The sequence below is a fragment of the Gambusia affinis genome, linkage group LG10 (genome assembly GCF_019740435.1).
Source record: "Gambusia affinis linkage group LG10, SWU_Gaff_1.0, whole genome shotgun sequence".
In the NCBI taxonomy this organism is placed as follows: domain Eukaryota; kingdom Metazoa; phylum Chordata; class Actinopteri; order Cyprinodontiformes; family Poeciliidae; genus Gambusia; species Gambusia affinis.
This window is the reverse complement of record NC_057877.1, coordinates 28,963,263-28,983,366: the sequence shown is the minus strand read 5'-3', so window position 1 is coordinate 28,983,366 and position 20,104 is coordinate 28,963,263. Positions and strand designations below refer to the sequence as shown.

The 20,104-nt window shown below is 38.4% G+C and overlaps 3 protein-coding genes across 6 annotated transcripts; all 3 read right to left on the bottom strand.

The window, feature by feature from the left end:
* Nucleotides 1-3,722: 3,722 nt before the first annotated feature.
* On the bottom strand, nucleotides 3,723-6,570 carry LOC122838086 (zinc finger and SCAN domain-containing protein 2-like). 2 transcript variants are annotated; one of them, XM_044128468.1, is made up of 3 exons: nucleotides 6,331-6,570; nucleotides 5,074-5,394; nucleotides 3,723-5,043 (listed from the first exon to the last, which is right to left on the bottom strand). In XM_044128468.1, exons 1-3 carry the CDS (start codon nucleotides 6,445-6,447, stop codon nucleotides 4,162-4,164), a joined length of 1,320 nt encoding a protein of 439 aa, XP_043984403.1. In that variant the 5' UTR covers nucleotides 6,448-6,570; the 3' UTR covers nucleotides 3,723-4,161. The 2 variants fall into 2 exon arrangements, with proteins under 2 accessions (XP_043984403.1, XP_043984402.1); XM_044128467.1 differs by having other exon boundaries at nucleotides 3,723-5,394.
* Nucleotides 6,571-7,662: 1,092 nt separating this feature from the next.
* LOC122838068 (zinc finger protein 2-like) lies at nucleotides 7,663-11,580 on the bottom strand. Its single transcript, XM_044128423.1, has 2 exons — nucleotides 11,351-11,580; nucleotides 7,663-10,484 (listed from the first exon to the last, which is right to left on the bottom strand). Exon 2 carries the CDS (start codon nucleotides 10,409-10,411, stop codon nucleotides 8,639-8,641), a length of 1,773 nt encoding a protein of 590 aa, XP_043984358.1. The 5' UTR covers nucleotides 10,412-10,484; nucleotides 11,351-11,580; the 3' UTR covers nucleotides 7,663-8,638.
* A 4,097-nt stretch (nucleotides 11,581-15,677) lies between these two features.
* Nucleotides 15,678-19,710, bottom strand: LOC122838066 (zinc finger protein 883-like). Of its 3 annotated transcripts, XM_044128422.1 has the most exons (3): nucleotides 19,434-19,710; nucleotides 18,384-18,454; nucleotides 15,678-18,113 (listed from the first exon to the last, which is right to left on the bottom strand). In XM_044128422.1, the coding sequence occupies exon 3, from the start codon at nucleotides 18,048-18,050 to the stop codon at nucleotides 16,314-16,316; it is 1,737 nt and encodes a 578-aa protein (XP_043984357.1). In that variant the 5' UTR covers nucleotides 18,051-18,113; nucleotides 18,384-18,454; nucleotides 19,434-19,710; the 3' UTR covers nucleotides 15,678-16,313. The 3 variants fall into 3 exon arrangements, with proteins under 3 accessions (XP_043984357.1, XP_043984356.1, XP_043984355.1); XM_044128421.1 differs by lacking the exon at nucleotides 18,384-18,454; XM_044128420.1 differs by lacking the exons at nucleotides 18,384-18,454; nucleotides 19,434-19,710 and adding an exon at nucleotides 18,239-18,378.
* Between the last annotated feature and the right edge of the window lie 394 nt (nucleotides 19,711-20,104).

Genomic DNA, 20,104 nt, shown 5'->3' with positions numbered 1-20,104 from the left:
GCATAGCAAAATGCACAGCGTTATGGACCAAATCCAGCAGGTCTACCCTTGCATCAGAAGCAGTGGAGGAAGTCAGCAAAAGAAAGCTCCTGGTACCAACATCCACAAGGTGGAATTCATTCTTTGATGCTGTGAAGAGAGTTTCAGAAATCCCCATGAGTGATCTGAATATGCTATGCAGCAAGTTAGGAGTTAAGTGCTTCACAGATCGAGAGTACCAGTTCCTGCATGAGTACTGCACCGTCATGATGCCCCTGACTGCAGCTCTGGACATTTTACAAGGCGACTGTCCTTATGGGACTTTACTACCCACACTTGAAATTCTGATGCAGAAGACCCTGGCTGTGAAAAATTCACTCTCCAGAATGACTGCAGGCCTTCCAGATGCTATCGTACAGGTATATTTCATAAGCTAGTTACAATATTTTACGTCATACTATTTTTGTACATTGCGCAGTATATTTCTCATCCCACAAAAGATTAAAACAAATATAAATATCAACAAAAATCCTAAACCAAAATTGTATCCATTATATAAACTTGTAAACCATGTCTTACATGGTTTACAAGTAATTCAATTACATAATAAATACTAGGTATCAAAACATAAATTTTATTTTCAGGCTACCAAGACTCGTTTTGCCGGTGTGCTGGATGATAAAGAGGCCCTTCTCGCAGCTGTCAGTTGTCCAAAATTCAAACTTCGATGGCTGAGAGATGCAGGTAGGAGGGAACAAGTGAAAGAGCTTCTGGTAGCAGAGTGCCGCAAAGTTGCTCCTTCACCGCAGAGCCCCACCACAACTGTCGGCCAAGGTGAGATGGACTTTTTCACTTTTGAGCCACAGCCGGAGGAGACCTACTCTGAAGAACAGGAAGTCATGGACTACCTGAGGTCAGCCTATGACCTTGAAATTCTGCATCGATTTCCAAACATTAAGAAAATTTTCTTGAAGTATAATACTCCATCCCCATCAAGTGCTCCCGTAGAGCGGCTTTTTAGTCTTGGTGGTTTGGTGCTCACGCCTAGAAGAAATAGACTTTCTGACAGGAGGTTTGAAAAACTATTGTTAATGAGGTACAACCACTGGTTTACACGTCCCACTCCACTGTTTCACTCATAAAATGGGATTACAACAAAAGACTAGCCCAGAGTTACAAAAGAGGACATGTCAGCCGATACGTGGCATTATACTTGAACTGTTTTGTTAAATCCACTCCTTTCTGCTCCAAAGCTGTGAAAAAGTTCCATGTTAAGTTTTGTCATTACAGATTTAATGAAGAAAGACTTCATCTTTATTGTATATAAATTTTTGAAACTACTTATGTTTAATAAATTGAAGGAAATTTAATTTTTTGTTAAAAACCATATTTTAGTGAAGTCAAGAAAGACAATTTTATATATATAAGTATGGGTTTGATACTGACGTCAAGAAATGCTTTTATTTAAGTATATATCTACATTTACTGCAGTCAAGAAAGACCTTTTTCTTTTTTGTAATGTGTAATTGCTTTCAGTTCAGCTTTCGGGAAATACATTGTTGATGTTCCATTAAAATACACTTCCAATAAACTACGTTTTGGCAAACCTCAATGTCATTTTTATGATGAGGTGGTGGAGGGCAGTTGTCAACAGCTGCTGAAAGTAACTAAAAAGTTACTTTTGATGTAACTTAGTTACTTTCCAAATCAAGTAGTCAGTAATATAACTAAGTTACTTTTTCAAGGAGTAATCAGTAGTCCGATTAAAGTTACTTTTAAGAAGTAACTATGCCAACACTGCTTAAAACAGAGTTTCTAAGAACATTTCTTAAAAATATAGTCGGTGTTTTCAGCATAGGTGAGCTGACTGTCCAGGAACGACCCGAGGTACTTAAAATGTACCAGAGTTTAAACAGGCTGGCCATCGTGTGAAACATCTTATCCACCGATGTCATCAACCTCAGCAAAGGTCTAAAAATCAACTGCTGTGCTTTTCTTTTCTCCTGTGAGAGAAGTTTGACTGGCCGACCAGGTCACGTCTGCACCTTTACAGTTAACAATAGTCACCCTGTTGTTGCCAGTTCAGCAACTTTCTTGATATATTGAGCAACATTTCAGACAAAAAAATGGTGTCAGAATCGTTAAGTTTGGCTTTTCAAAAAAACGGTAATTGGCCAGAAATCTGCGATCGATGCAGCACCAGCAGACAGGAATGTTTAGGTTTATGAATGTTTTGGTGAAAACATTTATCACCATTTATCTAAGAGTCAGATGAACGGATGAACAGAACTGGCTTCAGCACTTTGGAATTTGGATGACAAACTATTCACATATTTGATGAGTAGAATCATAACTATTGGATATTTTTTACAGAAGATGAGCTTTGTCTTAATAAATGTGGAATATAATTTTTGACATCAAATTAATTTGAAAAATCTTTACCAAGTACAGGAGAAAGGAAGGTAACAAACCTCTGAAAAAATTAATTTATCAATTTATTAACAAACGTTACAACTGAGGGACAAATAAAGGGTCATTCTGTACAAACATGGATCTGGGGCATACAAAGTTATTTTTTACAGTGTAAACAAGGATCTGGTCCATGGAGAGCAGCAGTCCTGTACAGTTTCTGTCTGGTAATTTTGCTAAGTATGATTTTTGTGATCATTTTCTTTTATGATGTTACAGAGGGTGGATGCACTGATTTATTCTCCTTCATTTTTTTGTTGCTTTACTTTGTAGCATCTCATTGAACATTTCTCTTTAATTTGTAACACAGTAGGAATGGAGCAGCTGTGAAGGTCGTCTCAACCAGAAAACATACAGAACATCATCACTGTTTCTGCCTATGAAGATGCATTCAAACATTATTAACTTATATCATCTAGGAGGTTTACAAGTGTAACCCGGGTGTAAATTTTGACTTCCATTTCCCCCATTATCCAGTTTTCTGAACTCCCTGTTATTTTAAATCTCGCGATACCGCTAATATAATACCAGCGATTCTCGCGAGATTGTCCATAGCCAATCGCTGTTGGGCTCTGTATCACATGTACCAACACCGCCCATTCGGCTAGGTATATTAGTTGGAGCAGGGAAGAGTGAGATTAGGACGCGCTGGGAGGAGCAGAGCTGCAGGAGCCGACTACATGTACCCAGAAGGAGGTGGGGAAAAAAGCCCATTGTGTGGGTGGAAACTGTCCACTGTAAAAGTGTGGAATCGAAGGATGGCGAGCTAGAACGTCTGGAAGGAAAGACTGCACTTTGTGCTGAAGAACTTCTGCTTCTCCTGCCTGGTGGTAGGAGGCTCTTGCAGCAAACGAACAATTTTAACTTCCATTGTGATCTGACTTTTTTGTCACTACGGACCTGCACCAAGTACGTCAACAACAGTTGATTGGGACCTCTAACCAACCCCAGCTGGGGTAGATGAACTAAAGGGTGGAGGTTCATTGGAACTGTGGAACGGATGATTATTGTTTTCTTTAGTTATTGTTTTGTTTTCTTTTCTTTTCCTTTATTTTTGTGCATTTCTTTTGCTATGGCAAATCAGATCTTGTAAATATGTATAAATACCCACAATATAAATTCAAGACACCTGCAAACTGCAAAATTTCTACTGTCTCCTCCTTCATGAGTCGATCCTATTCTCAGAATTTCTAAACCTAACTCATTGATCTTGGTTACTACCCATTTACATTTATTGAGAAAAGTATTACCTTTCATTAATATGCTACACAAGTCATGTGTTACTGACCATTTAAAGTTCCTCTCAGATATAAGTGTCGTAGCATTAGCTTATATGTCTGCCTCATAGGAAAAGTACCTCCAACTGACACTTTACTGTTTGCCTTATTGGCTAAAGAAGGTTATTTTTGGAAACCCTAGAGAGGATGAGGATTTTCCTACCTCCCCCATGATGCTAAATTTCAAATATTTGTCCAAACTTGTCAAAATTCAGCATGTTTTATGCTATTTTTTATTTTTCCAGTAGATGGCACTGCAACTTTATATAAAGACTTCACAAGGATACGTCTTTTCGCCTGTTGTATGTTTTATTAATACAAAAGGTTTTACTTTACAAAAAGGAAAATGTCCCTTTCTTGTTGGTTTCGACCCATTTAGTTAAAAAGTTAGTTTTTAACTAAATAACTGATTCCTATAAAAAGTATATCTCATAATTCATGACCTCTCACTTGTATGTGTTCTCCTGTGATAAGTCAAAGCACTACTTTTTCTAAAAGACTTATCACACAACTTACAGGGATACGGCTTCTCTCCTGTATGGGTTCTCATGTGCTCAGTTAAGGCGCTTTGCTTGGTGAAAGCTCTTCCACAAGTCAGACACGAGAAAGGTTTCTCGCCTGTGTGGGTTCTTGCATGAATAGTCAACTGACCGCCATATCTGAAAGTGTTACCACAAAAGTTACATGAATATGGCTTCTCACCTGTGTGAGATCTTAAGTGCACCGTCAAGTTAGACTGTTTGGTGAAATCTTTTCCACAAGTCAGACAAGAGAAAGGTTTCTCACCAGTGTGAGTTCTAAAGTGACGAGCCAACTCATTCGGCTGTCTAAAAGATTTGTCACACAGTTCACAGGGATGTGGTTTCTCGTCTGTGTGAGTTCTCAGATGTTTAGCTCTATTACTGTGGTTAGTAAAAGATTTACCACACAATTTACAAGTATATGGCTTCTCCCCTGTGTGAGTTCTCATGTGGTCTGTCAAGTACTTTCGCTTAGTGAAGTATTTACCACATAATTTACAAGAGGACAAATTAGTGTTTTGCGTTTTTGGTTCTGAATTGTCCATATTGTCTCTGTGATTTCTGGTGTCCTGTGGTCTCCTCTCTGTCCTCAGGTCTTCATCTCTACTGGATCCTGAGTCTTCCTGGCCTTCATATTCAGTGTGGTGTTCAGAGAGCAGCTGGTCTTTGTTTAGTACTGGTTCACTACTGTCTTTATGCTCACGAGTTGAGGTTATTATAAAAGTCTTGGTTTCGCGCTTCATTACAAGCTCTTCTTCATCTGGATCACTGCAGATATCCTCCTGTTCTTCTTTAATCTGAACCCGTTCTGGTGGTTCTTCTTTAATCTGCACAGGTTCTGGCTCCTCTTTTGTCTCAATCATCTGCTGCAGTTCTGGTTCATTGTCACCAGGTGTCACCATAGTGGTGTTAGTCTCCTGCTTCACTAAAACCTGCCCTTCATTCCACTGTTCAACTTGTTCTTCTTTGACTGGTTGAGGTTCTGGTTCCTCTTTTGTTTGGGTCACTTGCTGCGTTTCTGCTTCCTCCTGTTCCTTTATTTCTCTAATGTTGATCTTTTTCTCAACAACTAAGGTCTTCCTTTCAGTTACAAGAAGCTGATCAACATCAACCTCCCATGTAGTAACAGACATGATGCTGAAGAAGGCCTGAAGAAATAAAGAACAATAGGCGATTAATGTTTTTTTTTGTTTTGTTTTTGAGAAATGACCTCCAAAGCGTTTCACACTACATTTCACACCGTGATGGTTGCAAGCTGCTGGGCAGCAGCCACAGGAAGTTGGAGTCGCACCATTATGCCATTTTAGATGTTTTGATTTGAAAAATAAACTCTAGAGTTTTAAATATGACTCTCACAAGTTTGTCCAGATTGGGTGCAGATCCCTCCTGACAAAATGTTAGTTATGAGGTTCTGCAGGGTTCAGTGCTTGGACCACCGTTAAATAGCACGGGATGCATTTCTCTTGTTAGGAGGATTATTCTCAGCTGTAATCATCTATAAATCCCAATCCAGAAGACATAAACGGCTGCGTTACTTTTGGGGAAATCAATTATTATTAGAGGCGTAGCAGATTCCAGTCATTCTCCCTTAGTTTGTATCAGTTCTGCTCTCTTTCAATTTATTTAGTATTTTCTGTCCTTATCCATAATCCATTTGCTTTATTAGCTATTAGATAATACAGATTTAAAAAAATTCTGATAGGATTTAAAAGTTTTTGGGGCATTTTTTAAAAAGTCCGGTGGAAAGGAGACTTTAGTTTCTGTTGGATCGATTTCAATATGGATTGATTGCATGAGCTGGACTTCAGGTCATTGTGGAGGTTAAACATTTCTTTATGGTGGACACCCACCAGCACTCATTTTATTACAAACCCACACGGTATTAACATTTAAATACCACCATACAGATTAAATAACGCAAAGTCGCTGCTGATTTCGACTTTGGCAGCATCTACCAGATCAAACTTACAGTTTCAAACAAACATCTCTGTCAAACCACCTCAATATATGGATACTTGTTTCATTAAAAATATTACCACACATATTTTACACAAACAAAAGCTCCTGATTCAGGTACAGCATACCTTCCAGCTGGTATCCAGCAGTCTGAGCTGATGATCGATGGACCAGGTTGTTAAATATTTCTCAATATTTTGTCTCTTTCTGAAGATGAAAAGGAGGTTTTGTTGCCGCAGATACATTCAGCTCACACACAAAAACCGTCTGCTAACCGACGATAAAACAGAAGGAAGTCTGGAAGCTAACGCAGCTAGCGGCTTGTTGTTTACTTCCGCCGGAAGTCACACTGAAATGTTCACTACAAACAGTGCTTTGTACTTTAGTTCCTCTTTTAGCACCCCTCCCCTCCCCTCCCACCCCCCGCCTTTAACTGTTTTTCGTTTAATTCAAATTATTTCAAATATTCAGAAGATAAATGTTGAACAACATGCTGAAAGGACACATTAGAAATAAACAGTAAATAATTATAGTAATATGGAAATACCAGTTATAAATGGACATTGGTCAATATCGGGTGACTTCATTATTTTTAAAATTAGGTTTTTATATTAAAGATAATTGCATTTTTAAAAGTCCTGTTACCAAAACACTGATGTCACCTTAAAAGCTTTTTAAAAAGCTTTGCAAGTAATTCGTATGTTTTTCCAGGCAAGAAATTCTTTATTTTATTGAAATTGTTGATTATATCCTCAAATAACTATTTGTGACCCAGAAATATTCTCATATAATATGAAACTGTATTTTTCTTAAAACACCCTTGTACTTCACCATGATATTCATCATGGATAATCCATAATAAGCACAAAAGTCCCACAACAAAAAGCACTCAGGTTCCTCCTTATCACACCCCTGCAGATCTCACCGTCATTTCCCACATGAGCGTTGAAGTCCCCCAGCAGAACAAGGGAGTCCAGTGTGGGCTCTCCAGTACTCTCTTCAAGGACTCCAAAATGGTGGGTAATCTGAACTGATGTTTGCTGTACAATTACAAACCGTCAGAACCCGTCAGCAGGAGGAGGCCCCCCAGGGTGAACCCCAACGTACAGGGACCAAACATACCATGACAAGGATCCCCATTCATGTCACCAGGGGCCACTGCAGCGTGAAAGAGTGTCCAACCTCTCCCAAGGAGACTGGATCCAGAACCAGAGCCATATGTCAGTTGAGTCCGACTATTTCTGTCTGGGAACTTCTCAACCTCACACCAGCTGAGGCTCCTTCCCCACCAGAGGCGACAATCCACATCCTGCAGCCACCACCCATCACATGTTGCACCCGGTGCCTTTAGCCCCTCCTACAGGTGGGAAGAGGGATCCACATCACTACCCAGCATGCCCCACCTCCACGGCTGGCTCCAGAGTGGGGGCTGGTGACCCGTATCCAGGTAAGGGAACATTTATTTCATTGATGGTTCTCATCATACAAAGTCTTTTAAATGTTTAATAGTCCATTTGAAACGATACATTGACATAATACAAAAAACAAAACCTTCTTTTATAGAGGACTTTGCAAAAAGTTGATCCTTTACCAAAATATAAGCAAAATAATTACATAAAACAAAACACAGCATCAGGAAGAAAATCAGTAACAGTAAAAGAAAAATAAGATAGGATGAAAAAGATAAAGGGAAACTAACTGTCCTTTACTTTGGAAAACCTTGATTCAAACCATTCAGGAGAGTTTTCCACAACTAAGAAAGGAGGAGGACTGGTCTACAAACTGGGATCCAGCACCAAGACGTACAGTCTCCATGGCTTCACCACCGCGCCGTTGATTAAAAACAAAAAGGTCAACAGGCAACTTTATGTTGCCGTTGCCCTTTCAACCATTTGAACTTTTACTGGTGTTTATAAAGAGCATATATGGAGGTGCTGTGGTGGAACGGGGGTTGAGCACCACCCACATATAGAGGCCTTAGTCCTCAACGCGGCTGTCGCAGGTTCGATTCCCGGCCTGGCAACCTTTGACCCATGTCTTCTCCTTCTCTCATTACCCACTTTCCTGTCGATTAACTTTCAAATAAAAGCCACTACAACCAATAAAACCTTTAAAAAAGAGTGTATATAAAATTTGGTGGCATCAGTGGTTATTTAGTTCACTTTCAAGAAGAAACATTTACTTTCGTTCAGTATGAGGGATTGCTGCAGTTATTTATCTACTCAATGACTTCAACTGGACTTCCTTTGATAGAAATTGTTTTACAACATGGCAGAAACTCAACTTGACTGCAGTGGATTATAACAAAGACTAAATAGGAAACAATGGAGATGAATGGAAACAATTTGATACGAGTCACTTGGTAATAGATTACTTTATAAACCAGACATGTTTGCTCTGTAAAACACTTTAGAACAACATCTGTAGGGAATTCCTTCATTTAGGCTCCTCACCCATTCGACTTCCTGTATGAAGAGCCAAACTGCTGCGGTTTCTAAAAGATTGATCACCATCGTCACAAGAAGGCGTCTCAACTATGTGAGTTGCGTAGTGATCCATCAGAATCGTCTCACTCATGAAAGATTCATCGCAAATGTCACGAGGACAAAGTTTCTTTCTCATGTGAATTTTATAATGATTTTTCAGAATAGTCTTAGTCATAAATGATTTATCACAAATTTCACAGGAATAGAGCTTGTTTTCATCGTGAATTCTTCTGTGGCGAGCCAAACTACTGCCATGTCTAAAAGATTTATTACAAGTGTCACAAGAATAAGGTTTCTCACCCGTGTGAGCAACATAGTGATCTTTCAGATTAGTCTCAGTCTTGAAAAATTTATCACAAGTGTCACACTGATATAGCTTCTCCTCTGTGAGGGTTTCTGAAAGATTATAATAATCTTTCAGAATAGTCTCAGACATGAAAGATGTGTGGATTTTTCTGTGGCGAGCCAAACTGCTGCTGTGTCTAAAAGATTTATCACAAGTGTCACAAGAATAAGGCTTCTGACCTGAATGAGAGCTACTGTGATCTACCAGATCAGTCTCAGTCATGAAAGATTGATCACAAGAGTCACAAAGATAAATTTTATCTCCTGTGTGAGTTTTATAGTGATCTTTCAGAATAGCTTTAGTAATGAAACGTTTAGCACATAACTCACAAGAATAAAGCTTCTGTCCCCAGTGACTCACTCTGTGACGAGTCAAGCTGCCGCTGTATCGAAAAGATTTCTTACAAGTGTCACAAGAATAAGGCTTCTCTCCTCTGTGAATTAATCTGTGACGAGTCAAACTACTGCTGTGTCTAAAACATTTACCACACAAATCACAAGAGTAAGGCTTCTCTCCCAGGTGAGTTCTTCTGTGACAAATCAAACTACCCAGTTTTCTGAAGGATTTATCACACAGCTCACAGAAATGAAGCTTCTCTCCCACGTGGGTTTTTTTGTGTCGAGTCAAACTACCGATGTATCTAAAAGATTTTCCACACGTGTCACAAGAATAAGGCTCGTCTCCCCTGTGAATTATTCTGTGACGAGTCAAACTACTGCTGTGTCTAAAAGACTTGTGACAAAACTTACAAGGATAAGCCTTCTCATACGAGTGGCTCTCCATGTCCACAGGTGGGTATCGAAACATTCTGCGACGTTTGGCCCTTAATTCACGAGCCTTTGGCTCCAGATCTGCATCTCTGCTTCCAGAGTCTTTCTGGTTGTTTCCTTGCTGATGTTGGTTCTCAACTTTGAGGCCATTTCCAGAGAGGAGTTGGTTCTTGCTCGGTTCTGCTTCGTCTTTTAGCTCATTAGTAGAAGTCACCACAATGCTGTCAGTCTCCTGCTTCACTACAAGCTGATCTTCATCCTGATTAGTGTAGAAATCTTCTTTTTTCTCTTTTATGTTCATCATTTCTGGATCATTTTGTACCTGAACAAGTTCTGGTTCCTTTTTAATCCTGATAGGTTCTAATTCTCCTTGAACTGCAGGTTTTAGTTCCTCCTTTATCTCTACTTTTGGTACATTGTGGACTCCTTCTTCATGAGTTACCAGAGAGGATCTAGTTTTCTGCATGAGTAAAATTTGTTCTTCATCTTGAAAGGTCCACAGTTCAATTTGTTCTTTCTTGATCGGTTGAGGTTGTGGTTTTGTCTCAGCCTTCTGCTGTAGGTCTGGTTCTCCCTGTTCCTCCTTTATTTCTGTAGTGTTTGGCATCTTTAGGTCAACAATGGAGTTTCTCTCTTCAGTTATGAGAATTTGATCAGTTAGACCTGATGCAGTGAAAATCCTGGGGGAATCAAGAACAGCAGAACAACTTTAATGGAGGGATCCTAATTTTCTATTTTAGTTTTTCCTTTTTGAAGTTTTCAGATGCTGGCCAATCAAACGTAGAAGAGTCTGGAGCAGATAACCTGACACTGATTTGCTTCAACTGCTGGGGAGTATAAAGTGTCTGCTAAGGATTTCTGCTCTTACGTCTTGGGCTGTTTTTTTTTTGTTTGTTTGTTTGTTTGTTTTTTGCTGTTTTGATCTTTTGAGCCCATTCATTGGTGGGCGTGCTCAGCTTCACTTCCATCAACTATAAACCATCTTTCAGGAATGATTCTGCTCTGCTAGTGAAATGCTCAGTGCAGCAAAGACGCCTGTCCTGCCATTTCCTATTTTTTTTTTAGAAAATGAAATAAATCTGATTATTATAAATCAAGTGTTTGAAAAAAGAGATCTCATGTCTAATATACCATATTGTCTTTTTCTGGACAATCAGTGTTGTAGTTATTTTTATGACATTTTTATGATTTGCACTTTTTAGGTTAATCTTTAATCCATTTTGTTTTGGCTGTTTTCAAATCAGATTTTGGAAACATCAGTTATCAAAGCACCGACATTCAAGAACAATCTGGAGAAAATCAAAGGTCAATGTCCAATCTTCCACTCATCAACAAAGTGGTTAAAAGCTCCTTCAACACTCAGAGAATTGGGTTTATAATTTATAATATTTGGGAACTACGTGGAGTTATTGGGATCCGCTGAACTCTCTAAACAAATTTCAGCTGAAATATTCTTGGGAAACTTTTAAACCGTTTCCGTCTCGACAGCTGCTGATCTGTTCTGTATATCAGTGTTAATTCACACAGAACCGAGCGGTTAGCATACCAGAAGGTTCCGAGATGGTCCGGTTTTCCAGCCGGTCTCCAGCAGTCTGAGCTGATGGTCGACCTCTTCCTCTACTGGACGGTGTTTTGGTTTCAATATTTCTGCAGCAGCTGTTTGTTGCTCTCAAATATATTATTACTGCAAACACTTAATAATTCAGTTCAAACATCTAAAACCGTTTTCTAACCGACGATAAACAAAAGGAAGACTACAAGCTAAGGCTATTAGCATCTTACTTCCGCCGGAAGTGTCACACGGAAATGTACCCCATAAATAGTTTTGGCGCTTGGAGTTCCGCCCCCCCGCTATAAACCACATGATTTCAGGGTCTGAATGAACTCAGTATTATCTAAAATAACAACTAAAACATGGCTGACATATTTATCTTAGAGATGGATTCTCATAAACTTTAGGAGTATTTCAATATGACTCAACATGTGACCACACGGGGCAGTAAATGTTAAAATAGAAGAAAATAAATTAAATAATTTATTAGGGAGATAAAAAAACTAAACATTATCTAGTATAATAATAATTTGTCTTTGTCATTCTCTACAAAATATTTTATCAATTTAAAAAATAATTCAACCTTCCATTTAAAACACTTTAACCTCACAATGCTAGTAACTTTTAACTAAACTACTAAACAAATAATGAAAAACAAACCTAAAACAGAAAACAGTAACAAATTAAAATAGTTCAGTATAAACGGTGAATTTTGTGGAAACAGTTCTTGTTTCCAGATTCTGTGAAATTTGGAAATTAGGCCAAATTAGCTTTCAGGTAATTTAGATTAGTTTGCATCAAAATGCAAAATTTGTATATTATATTAATTCATTATAGAAAGACATATATATTTCAAAAGTTTATTTCTTTTAGTGATGATTATTACTGATGAGAGGAGAGGAGGTCCAGTCAAAGTTTCCAGTCACTGATGGTCTGAGGTGCCATGTCATCTGCTGGTGTTGGTCCACTGTGTTTTCAGAGGTCAAAGGTCAATGCAGACATCTACCTGGAGGTTTTAGAGCACTTCATGCTTCCTGTTTTATGGAGATGCAGATTTAATTTTCTAACAGGACTTGGCACCTGCACATTGGGCCAAATCACCAGTACCTGGTTTAAGGAACATGGTATCCATGTTCCCAACTGACCAGCAAACTCACCTGACCTGAACTCCATAGAAAATCTCTGAGCTATTGTGAAGAGGAAGATGTGATGCACCAGACCCAAAACTCATTAGGTCACCATCAGAGCAACCTGGGCTCTCACCTGAGCAGAGCCTCAGACTGATGGGCTCCATGCCGCATGTTTTGGATTCAGTTGTTTTCTGTGGGTTGTATTTTGATTGTTTTATTTCAACCTTTACTGTTTTATTTTAGAATGACAGTCCATTAGGAAAATGATAAATCTCAAATATTAATGTCAGATTGTTTTGAACAGACAAAACGATATTTTCAAAATGTAATAACACAACCAATATAAATCAATGTTATGTAGCAACTACTTTAATGTGCACAATTCGTACTTCTACAACACAGATTAAAGTTGACTTCTGAATAAATGTGAAAGTTATGGAAGAAGATACACACATACACACCAATTCCATGTAGATGCTAATTAGCAGGAAATTAAGAAACAGGAATTATCCAAGTGTTTTTAAGTGTTTTGTATTATAACCATGATTGAAATTGATTGTATGAAAGTCATTTTGAATCTATTTCAAATCATTTGACTTTACTATACATTTCTGTATATAAATATGTCCTATAAAGCAGCAGGAGATGACATTTGTTGTAAACTAACATGATAAAAACTGAATGAAACTGAATTACAGGTTGTTACTTGAGTGAATCCTAAGGTGACGCGCCAAATTGCTGCGTTGCCTAAAAGATTTGTCACACAGTTCACAAGAATAAGGCTTCTCACCAGTGTGAGTTCGAAGGTGACGAGCCAAATCACAAGTCTGTCTGAAAGATTTATCACACCACTGACAAGAATAAGGCTTCTCACCTGTGTGAGTTCTCATGTGACAAGTCAGATCACTACTTCGTATGAAAGATTTGTCACACAATTTACAATCATACCGCTTCTCACGCGTGTGAGTTCTCAAGTGCATAGATAAGGAAGATTTCCAGTTAAAGCCTTTTCCACATGTCAGACATGAGAAAGGCTTCTCTCCTGGGTGAGCTCTCATATGCACAGTCAGCTGTTGGCATGAAGATAACAATTTACCACATACGTCGCAAGGCAGCAAGGTGTTTCTACACCTTTTTAGTTGTGTGTTATCTTCCAAGTCTATGTTTTCTGTGTGATTTCTGTTGTCCTGATGTCTCTTCTCTGGTTCCAGATCTTTATCTCTGCTAGATTCTGGTTCACTGTTGCCTCTTTGCTCATTGGTGGGAGTCACCGCAAATGTTTCAGGTTCCTGTTTCACTACAATGGGATGTTCATCCTGATCATTGCAGAGATCTTCATGTTCCACTTTAACTTGTACAACTTCCAACTCTTCATGTTCCACTTTAACCTGTATAACTTCCAACTCTTCATGTTCCACTTTAACCTGTATAACTTCCAACTCTTCATGTTCCACTTTAACCTGTACAGGTTCTGGTTCCTCTTTCATTTCTACCGTTTTTGGGATCTTTTCTCAACAATAGTTCCTCTTCTCCCTTGCAAGTAGATGATCGGCCAGAACCTGCTAAGTAGGAACCGACATGGTGCTGTGGAAAGCCTGGGGGAATGAAGAACAGTAGGACGAGGTTTACTGTAAAACGTGTTTACGTTTTTCTGGAATAAACTGCACTGCATTTAGCATCTTTCCACCATAAGCTTTTTGTTCCGGGTTAGTTGAAAAGTTTTTATTTTAGGGAGAAAATTTCTATCTGCTTTTGTCTGATTTGGTTCAAGTCTAAGCTGGATCATAGGGCGAAAAACATCTATCACAGAAAACTAGTCTGATTACTACAAAAGGTTCCGGAAGTAAACGCATATCTATCTCCCTTCTACTAACAATTACATTAAGCTTAGATGTAAAATGGCTCCCGGATCTTATTGCGGTGTTAGTTCATTCAGAACTGTATAGTTTACATACCAGATGGTTCCGAGATGATTTGCAGTCTGAGATGACGATCGATCTCTTCCTCCTAAAGGACGAGGGAGTTGAATATTTCTTTAACAGCGGTAGATAGTCGCTCTCTATATAGAAGAATAGAAGATATTTGTCACTATAGACAAAAAAATATTCAGCCCACACAACAAAAGCCGTCCTGTAAGCGATGATTAGCACAAAGAAACCTGAAAGCTAACGCGCTAGCGCTTTATTGTTTACTTCCGCTGGATGTACCCACTTGCAGATTGTCAGCAGAAACACCGCCACTACATGTAAAGTTCCGCCTTGGCTGAAAACTGTTCCCCTCCCGGCCTCACCGATTCAATGTGTTACATATCGGCACTGGTTCAACACTTAAAAAAGTTTTATAATACAATTATTACAATTACAAAATTATCTAATAATAATAATCTCCAGAGTTATTCATCCTTTCCTGTTGAAACCTCCCTGAAAGTTTCCAGGATGGAATTAGGAAATTAACCCACATTAATTCATCTTCCTGTAATGGGGTTCAATACTTTATTTTCCTAGCCATTCAAAATACAGACTTTCCTTATATGTTGTAATTTTCTACTGGTGCAAAGATGGAAGACTGACTGTCTTTATGTGGCTTTGAATGTTCAGGTCAGAGTTCAACACCAACCCCGGATTTTGGATCTGATCACTAATTTCAAGCTGTAATAACTGAAGCTTTGCTGACTGCAGATCGTTAACCTGAGCTAGTGGGAGCATGTAGATATTAAATATTCAGATTTATCATTGGCCGTTATAGAAGACAAGTGATTAGAACACAATTTGGAAATGAGTGTCTTTAAATTATATTAGGAAGATAATTGGATATTTTTAGATGTAAATATTAAGAATTTGATTCAACTAATAAAAATGTTCTACATAATTCAGTCAATTTTTAAGCTGCCAAAAAATAAAAATAAAAAATAACTGGAATAAGAAAGTAAAAGTATAATAAGAAATCAAAGTTGTTTTCTGTAAAAGTCATTTAATGCTAAAATAAAAACCAGTCCTGGATACTTTGATTTGTATGTTAACAGCTTTAGTTTGTTTTATAAAACACTTAAAAACTCAAGTTTCAAATGGCTTCACATCAAAAACAATCAACATATTAATATTGTACATCATTAAGTTTTCTGTCCTAAGACTTTTTACAAAACAATGAAAATTAGTAACAAACTCTTCAGTTCAACTTTGAAACTTAAGGGCAGCTGTTGGCCGTCAGTCCATCAGCTCCACGTGTTTTTATTTCAAGTTCATATAACAACATTATCTAGTCAGAAGATCAAAATGAAATGGATATAAGATAAACCACATGTTCACACAGTCAACAGACTATAAACACAAAAGTTCAACATGGTCATGAGACTTAAGAAGAAAAAAAATTACATTTTCATAACAATAAATGGAACTTTGAACATTTTGTTATAAAGAAGTTTGTCCATCAGTTGTGAATTTGCAGCAAACAGTCTGACTGTAACCAGGAAGTGAATCTCAAAAGGTGATATTAAGTATTGATTAGAAAATGATCTGATTTTTGTCTTTCAACCAAGAAATACATTCTTTTTGCTCAAGTCCAGAAAACTTCTTCAGATTTTGAATGTTTTTAATCAATTTAAACCTGAAAGTAAATCTTTACCGAATGCAGTGAGGAATTATGGATCTACGTAACTCTTCACTAAATAACTATGAAGACTGTCAAATGGCTACAAACTCCTGGATGGAAATTGTAACGTTGTTGTCCACTAAGGAGGCTGTCTGCAGGAAGGTGTGATGTTCTCTCCATTACCGTTTCATAAAAGTAAAACGGCGCATTGATTGTTCAGCTTGAGAAATATGGGAGTCTCAAGTCTTCTCACCGGTGTGAGTTCTGAGGTGACGGGTCAGAATACTGCTCTGTCTGAAAGATTTATCACAGAATTCACAAGAATAAGGTTTCTCCCCTGTGTGAGTCCTCAGGTGACGAGCCAAATCGCTGCGTTGCATGAAAAACTTATCACACAAATCACAAGGATATGGTTTCTGACCTGTGTGAGTGCTCATATGATTGGTCAAATAATAAGAGTGCTGAAAGGACTTACCACACAGTTTGCAAGAATATGGTTTCTCACCTGTGTGGGTTCTGAGGTGACGAGCCATGTTGCTATTGTCTCTAAAAGATTTGTGGCACAAGTTGCAACAAAATGGCTTCTCACCTGTATGAGCTCTTATGTGAACATTCAAGGCAGATTGCCTTGGGAAACTTTTACCACAAGTCGAACATGAGAAAGGTTTCTCGCCTGTGTGCGTTCTAAGATGACGAACCAAATCACTACTCTGTCTAAAAGATTTGACACAGAATTCACAAGGATGTCTGTCACCCATGTGAGTTGCTATGTGACGTGCCAAATTACTACGGTCTCTAAAAGATTTATCGCACACATCACAAGAATACTGCTTCTTTCTCATGTGAGTTCTGATGTGTCGAGCTAAATTACTCTGGTCTCGAAAAGATTTATCGCACAGTTCACATGGATATGGCTTCTCACCTGTGTGAGTTCTCATGTGCATAGTTAAAGCAAATTTCCTGATGAAACCTTTCCTACATGTCATGCATGAGAAAGGTTTCTCACCTGTGTGAGTTTTAAGGTGACGAGACAAGTCGTGTCGTTTTTTGAAAGATTTTTTGCACACTTCACAAGAATATGGTTTCTCGTTGGCGTGAGTTCCCATGTGTCTGGCCATACCAGTCCAGTCACTGAAGGATTTGGAACATAGTTTACAGTGATATGGTTTTTCCCCTGTGTGTGTTCTCTTATGAATAGTGAAATGTCCATCATACCTGAAGGACTTACCGCACACTTCACAAAAAAACGGCTTTTCTCCTGAGTGAGTCCTTTCATGCCGAAGCAAATTACCACTATTTCTAAAGGATTTACTGCACATTTTACAAGGATGTGGCTTCTCCCCTGTGTGGATTCTCATGTGCAAACTCAAGTGCTGTGGGGTTGTTAGGTATTTACCACATTCATTACAGCAGGATAAATCTGTTTTCTGTTTTTTTAGCTCTGAATTGTTCACACTGTCCCTCTTATTTCTGCTCTCCTGTGGTCTCTTTTCTGGACTCAGATCTTTATCTTTACTGGATCCTGAGTCTTTCTGGTTGCTTTCTTGCTGATGTTGGTTCTCATCTTCAGGTCCGTGTGCAGAGAGCAGCTGGTTCTTGTTTGGTTCTGGTTCATTATTGTCTTTTTGCTCATAAGTAGGAGACACCATCAAGGCTTCAGGATCCAGCTTCACTAAAAGATGATCTTCATCCTGATCACTGCAGAGATGCTTTTGCTCTTCTTTAATCTCAACAGGTTCTGGTTCCTCCTTTATCTCCATCCTCTGGTCCAGTTCTGGTTCATTGTGGGATATTTTCTCAGAAGCAGCAGTCGCTGTAGAGGTGCTGCTCTCCTGCTTCACTAAAAGCTGCTCCTCATCCTGAATGGCCCACAGTTCAACCTGTTCTTCTTTGATTGGTTGAGGTTCTGGTTCCTCTTTTGGCTCACCCATCTTGTGTTGTTTTTGCTCTTGTATTTTCATAGAGTTTACCGTCATGTGGACGTCTGAGTTCTTCCCTTCAGTTATGAGAGCAGGAACAGAGATGAGGCTGTGGAAGACCTGAAGGAAGGAAGGAAGAAAGGAAGGAAGGACAGCAGAAGGTTAAGGACTTTTCTGACATCCAGCACAGTTAAATGAAAACAGAGAACAGAATAACTGAAGGCGTAAACGAAATAAAGCTTAACCTGGATCAGATGGAAAATGAGGACATCAAGTATAGTTTTCAGTTTGTTTAGACCTAACATTTGTCCAAATTCCAGTAACCCAGTCCGGCCCCCCTCTGGCCCCCCGCCGGCCCCTGTATGTTTCAGGTGTTTCCTGCTGCCACACCTGGATTGAATCTTTGGGTGATTAACAGGACGACTGCAGGAAACGTCATCCAATCATTTGGATCAGCTGTTCTGAAATAGAGGCACATATAAACCATGCAGAGCAGGAGGCTGAGGACTGGAACTGAGAAGTAAACAATAAATAAAGAAAGAAAAACCAAAAAAATAAATAAATAGAGACAAGAGGTGGGAATTAGCACCTTTTAATAGCTTACATGCTATGCTACGTATGGGACGGTCCTGCTCTTCCTGTATCTGTGACCTCTGACCCCTGAACCTCTATCAGCCAATACAAATGCTTAATCTGTTGTTATCATGAGACGTCTTTGAACGCACCATGAGCGACACATGCTAACAGACTTTTATTTTACAAAAACAATGGTGTCCACTTTTTTATTTTTATGCTGCAATTTAACAATGCAGCATAAAGAGTTAAAAGATTGTAGTTTCAAAATGTGTGTTTTATATTTTTAAGTGCTCAATCAATAGTTTTCTATTTTTTCATATTTATAGAAAGGGGTTGACTCAGGTGACCTTATTCTGCAAAGTTAAGAGTTATCTCTCCTTTGTTTAAAAAAAAGAGGATTCAACTTATATTAGAGCCAGAAAAATTTATTTAATTTTATTTACTTAATTTTTAAAATAAAAGTTTAAATTTGTGTGTTTAAAACAGTTTTTTCCTTTTACTACGAACTGAAACAAAAATACCTTTAGACTATATTCCAACTTTCCTTTATCGTTGCTCTACAATGTATTCTTTCTTGTTTATTTGCTTAATGCTCCTCTGTCTGCAATTCCTAAAAATAATAAATCTTTATAGGGTTATTTGCTATTCTTTATTATCTAATATTAGAGAATTAAACTGCATGGTGCCGTTTTATTTGTTTCCTTTGTTTTGCTGGATCTTTCTGTGTTAATCTCACACGGCTCGTGTAATTATCATCTCCAGGTTTTAGGCACCGATGCGATTTAAACATGAATCTGTTTTGATCTGGTTTTTTGCCATTAAATCCCTAAATTCACATGAGAAAGATGTGAATCGGAATCTTACTTCTATGAAGCCTGGATCAGGAAACACCTCCAGGAGGTTCGGAGATGTTTTGGGTTTTCCAGATGAATCCAGCAGCCTGAGCTGATGATCGATCTCTGAGTTTGAATATTTATCCGACAGTTTATCTCTCTCTGATGATGAACCGGAGATATTGTTACTACGGACACTGAAATATTCAGCTCACACAGTAAAAACCGTTTTCCAACCAACGATAAACAGAAGGAAGCTGGAAGCTAACGGTGCTAGCACCTTGTGCGTACTTCCGCCGGAAGTTCCACACGGAGCTTTACTCTTGAAACACACAACACGCTTAAAGTTCTGCTTCAAACTAATCTGTACTCTTTATACCAAAATACTTTTTAGTGGTTTTTTTTTCTTGTTATAGAAAAACATATTTTTATCCAAACTAAATTTAAGAAACTTAAATACTGATTTCAATATCTGAAAAAATAAAGCTGCAGTCATAGCCAACGGAAAATGAAACAGTGAGTCAAAAGCTTCCTGTCCTAAACTAGAACACACATCTAGTCCAAACACACCCATGTTAACACTCAGAAATAACCCAGAAGGTTGAAGGTCACTCTGTTAACGCAGCATGTTGACTTTGATGTAACTGGTTTTATACTTTGACTCAGTTTGATGCACATTATTATAATTTACTAGATTAATCA

Excerpts from the sequence above, each read along its gene's own strand:
- LOC122838086 (XM_044128467.1), bottom strand. The coding sequence starts at position 6,447 with ATGTATCTGCGGCAACAAAACCTCCTTTTCATCTTCAGAAAGAGACAA. Across the intron at positions 5,395-6,330 it reads TGCTGGATACCAGCTGGAAG|GCCTTCTTCAGCATCATGTC; the intron begins GTATGCTGTACC and ends TTATTTCTTCAG.
- LOC122838068 (XM_044128423.1), bottom strand. The coding sequence starts at position 10,411 with ATGCCAAACACTACAGAAATAAAGGAGGAACAGGGAGAACCAGACCTA.
- LOC122838066 (XM_044128420.1), bottom strand. The coding sequence starts at position 18,298 with ATGTTAGGTCTAAACAAACTGAAAACTATACTTGATGTCCTCATTTTC. Across the intron at positions 18,114-18,238 it reads TCATTTTCCATCTGATCCAG|GTCTTCCACAGCCTCATCTC; the intron begins GTTAAGCTTTAT and ends TCCTTCCTTCAG.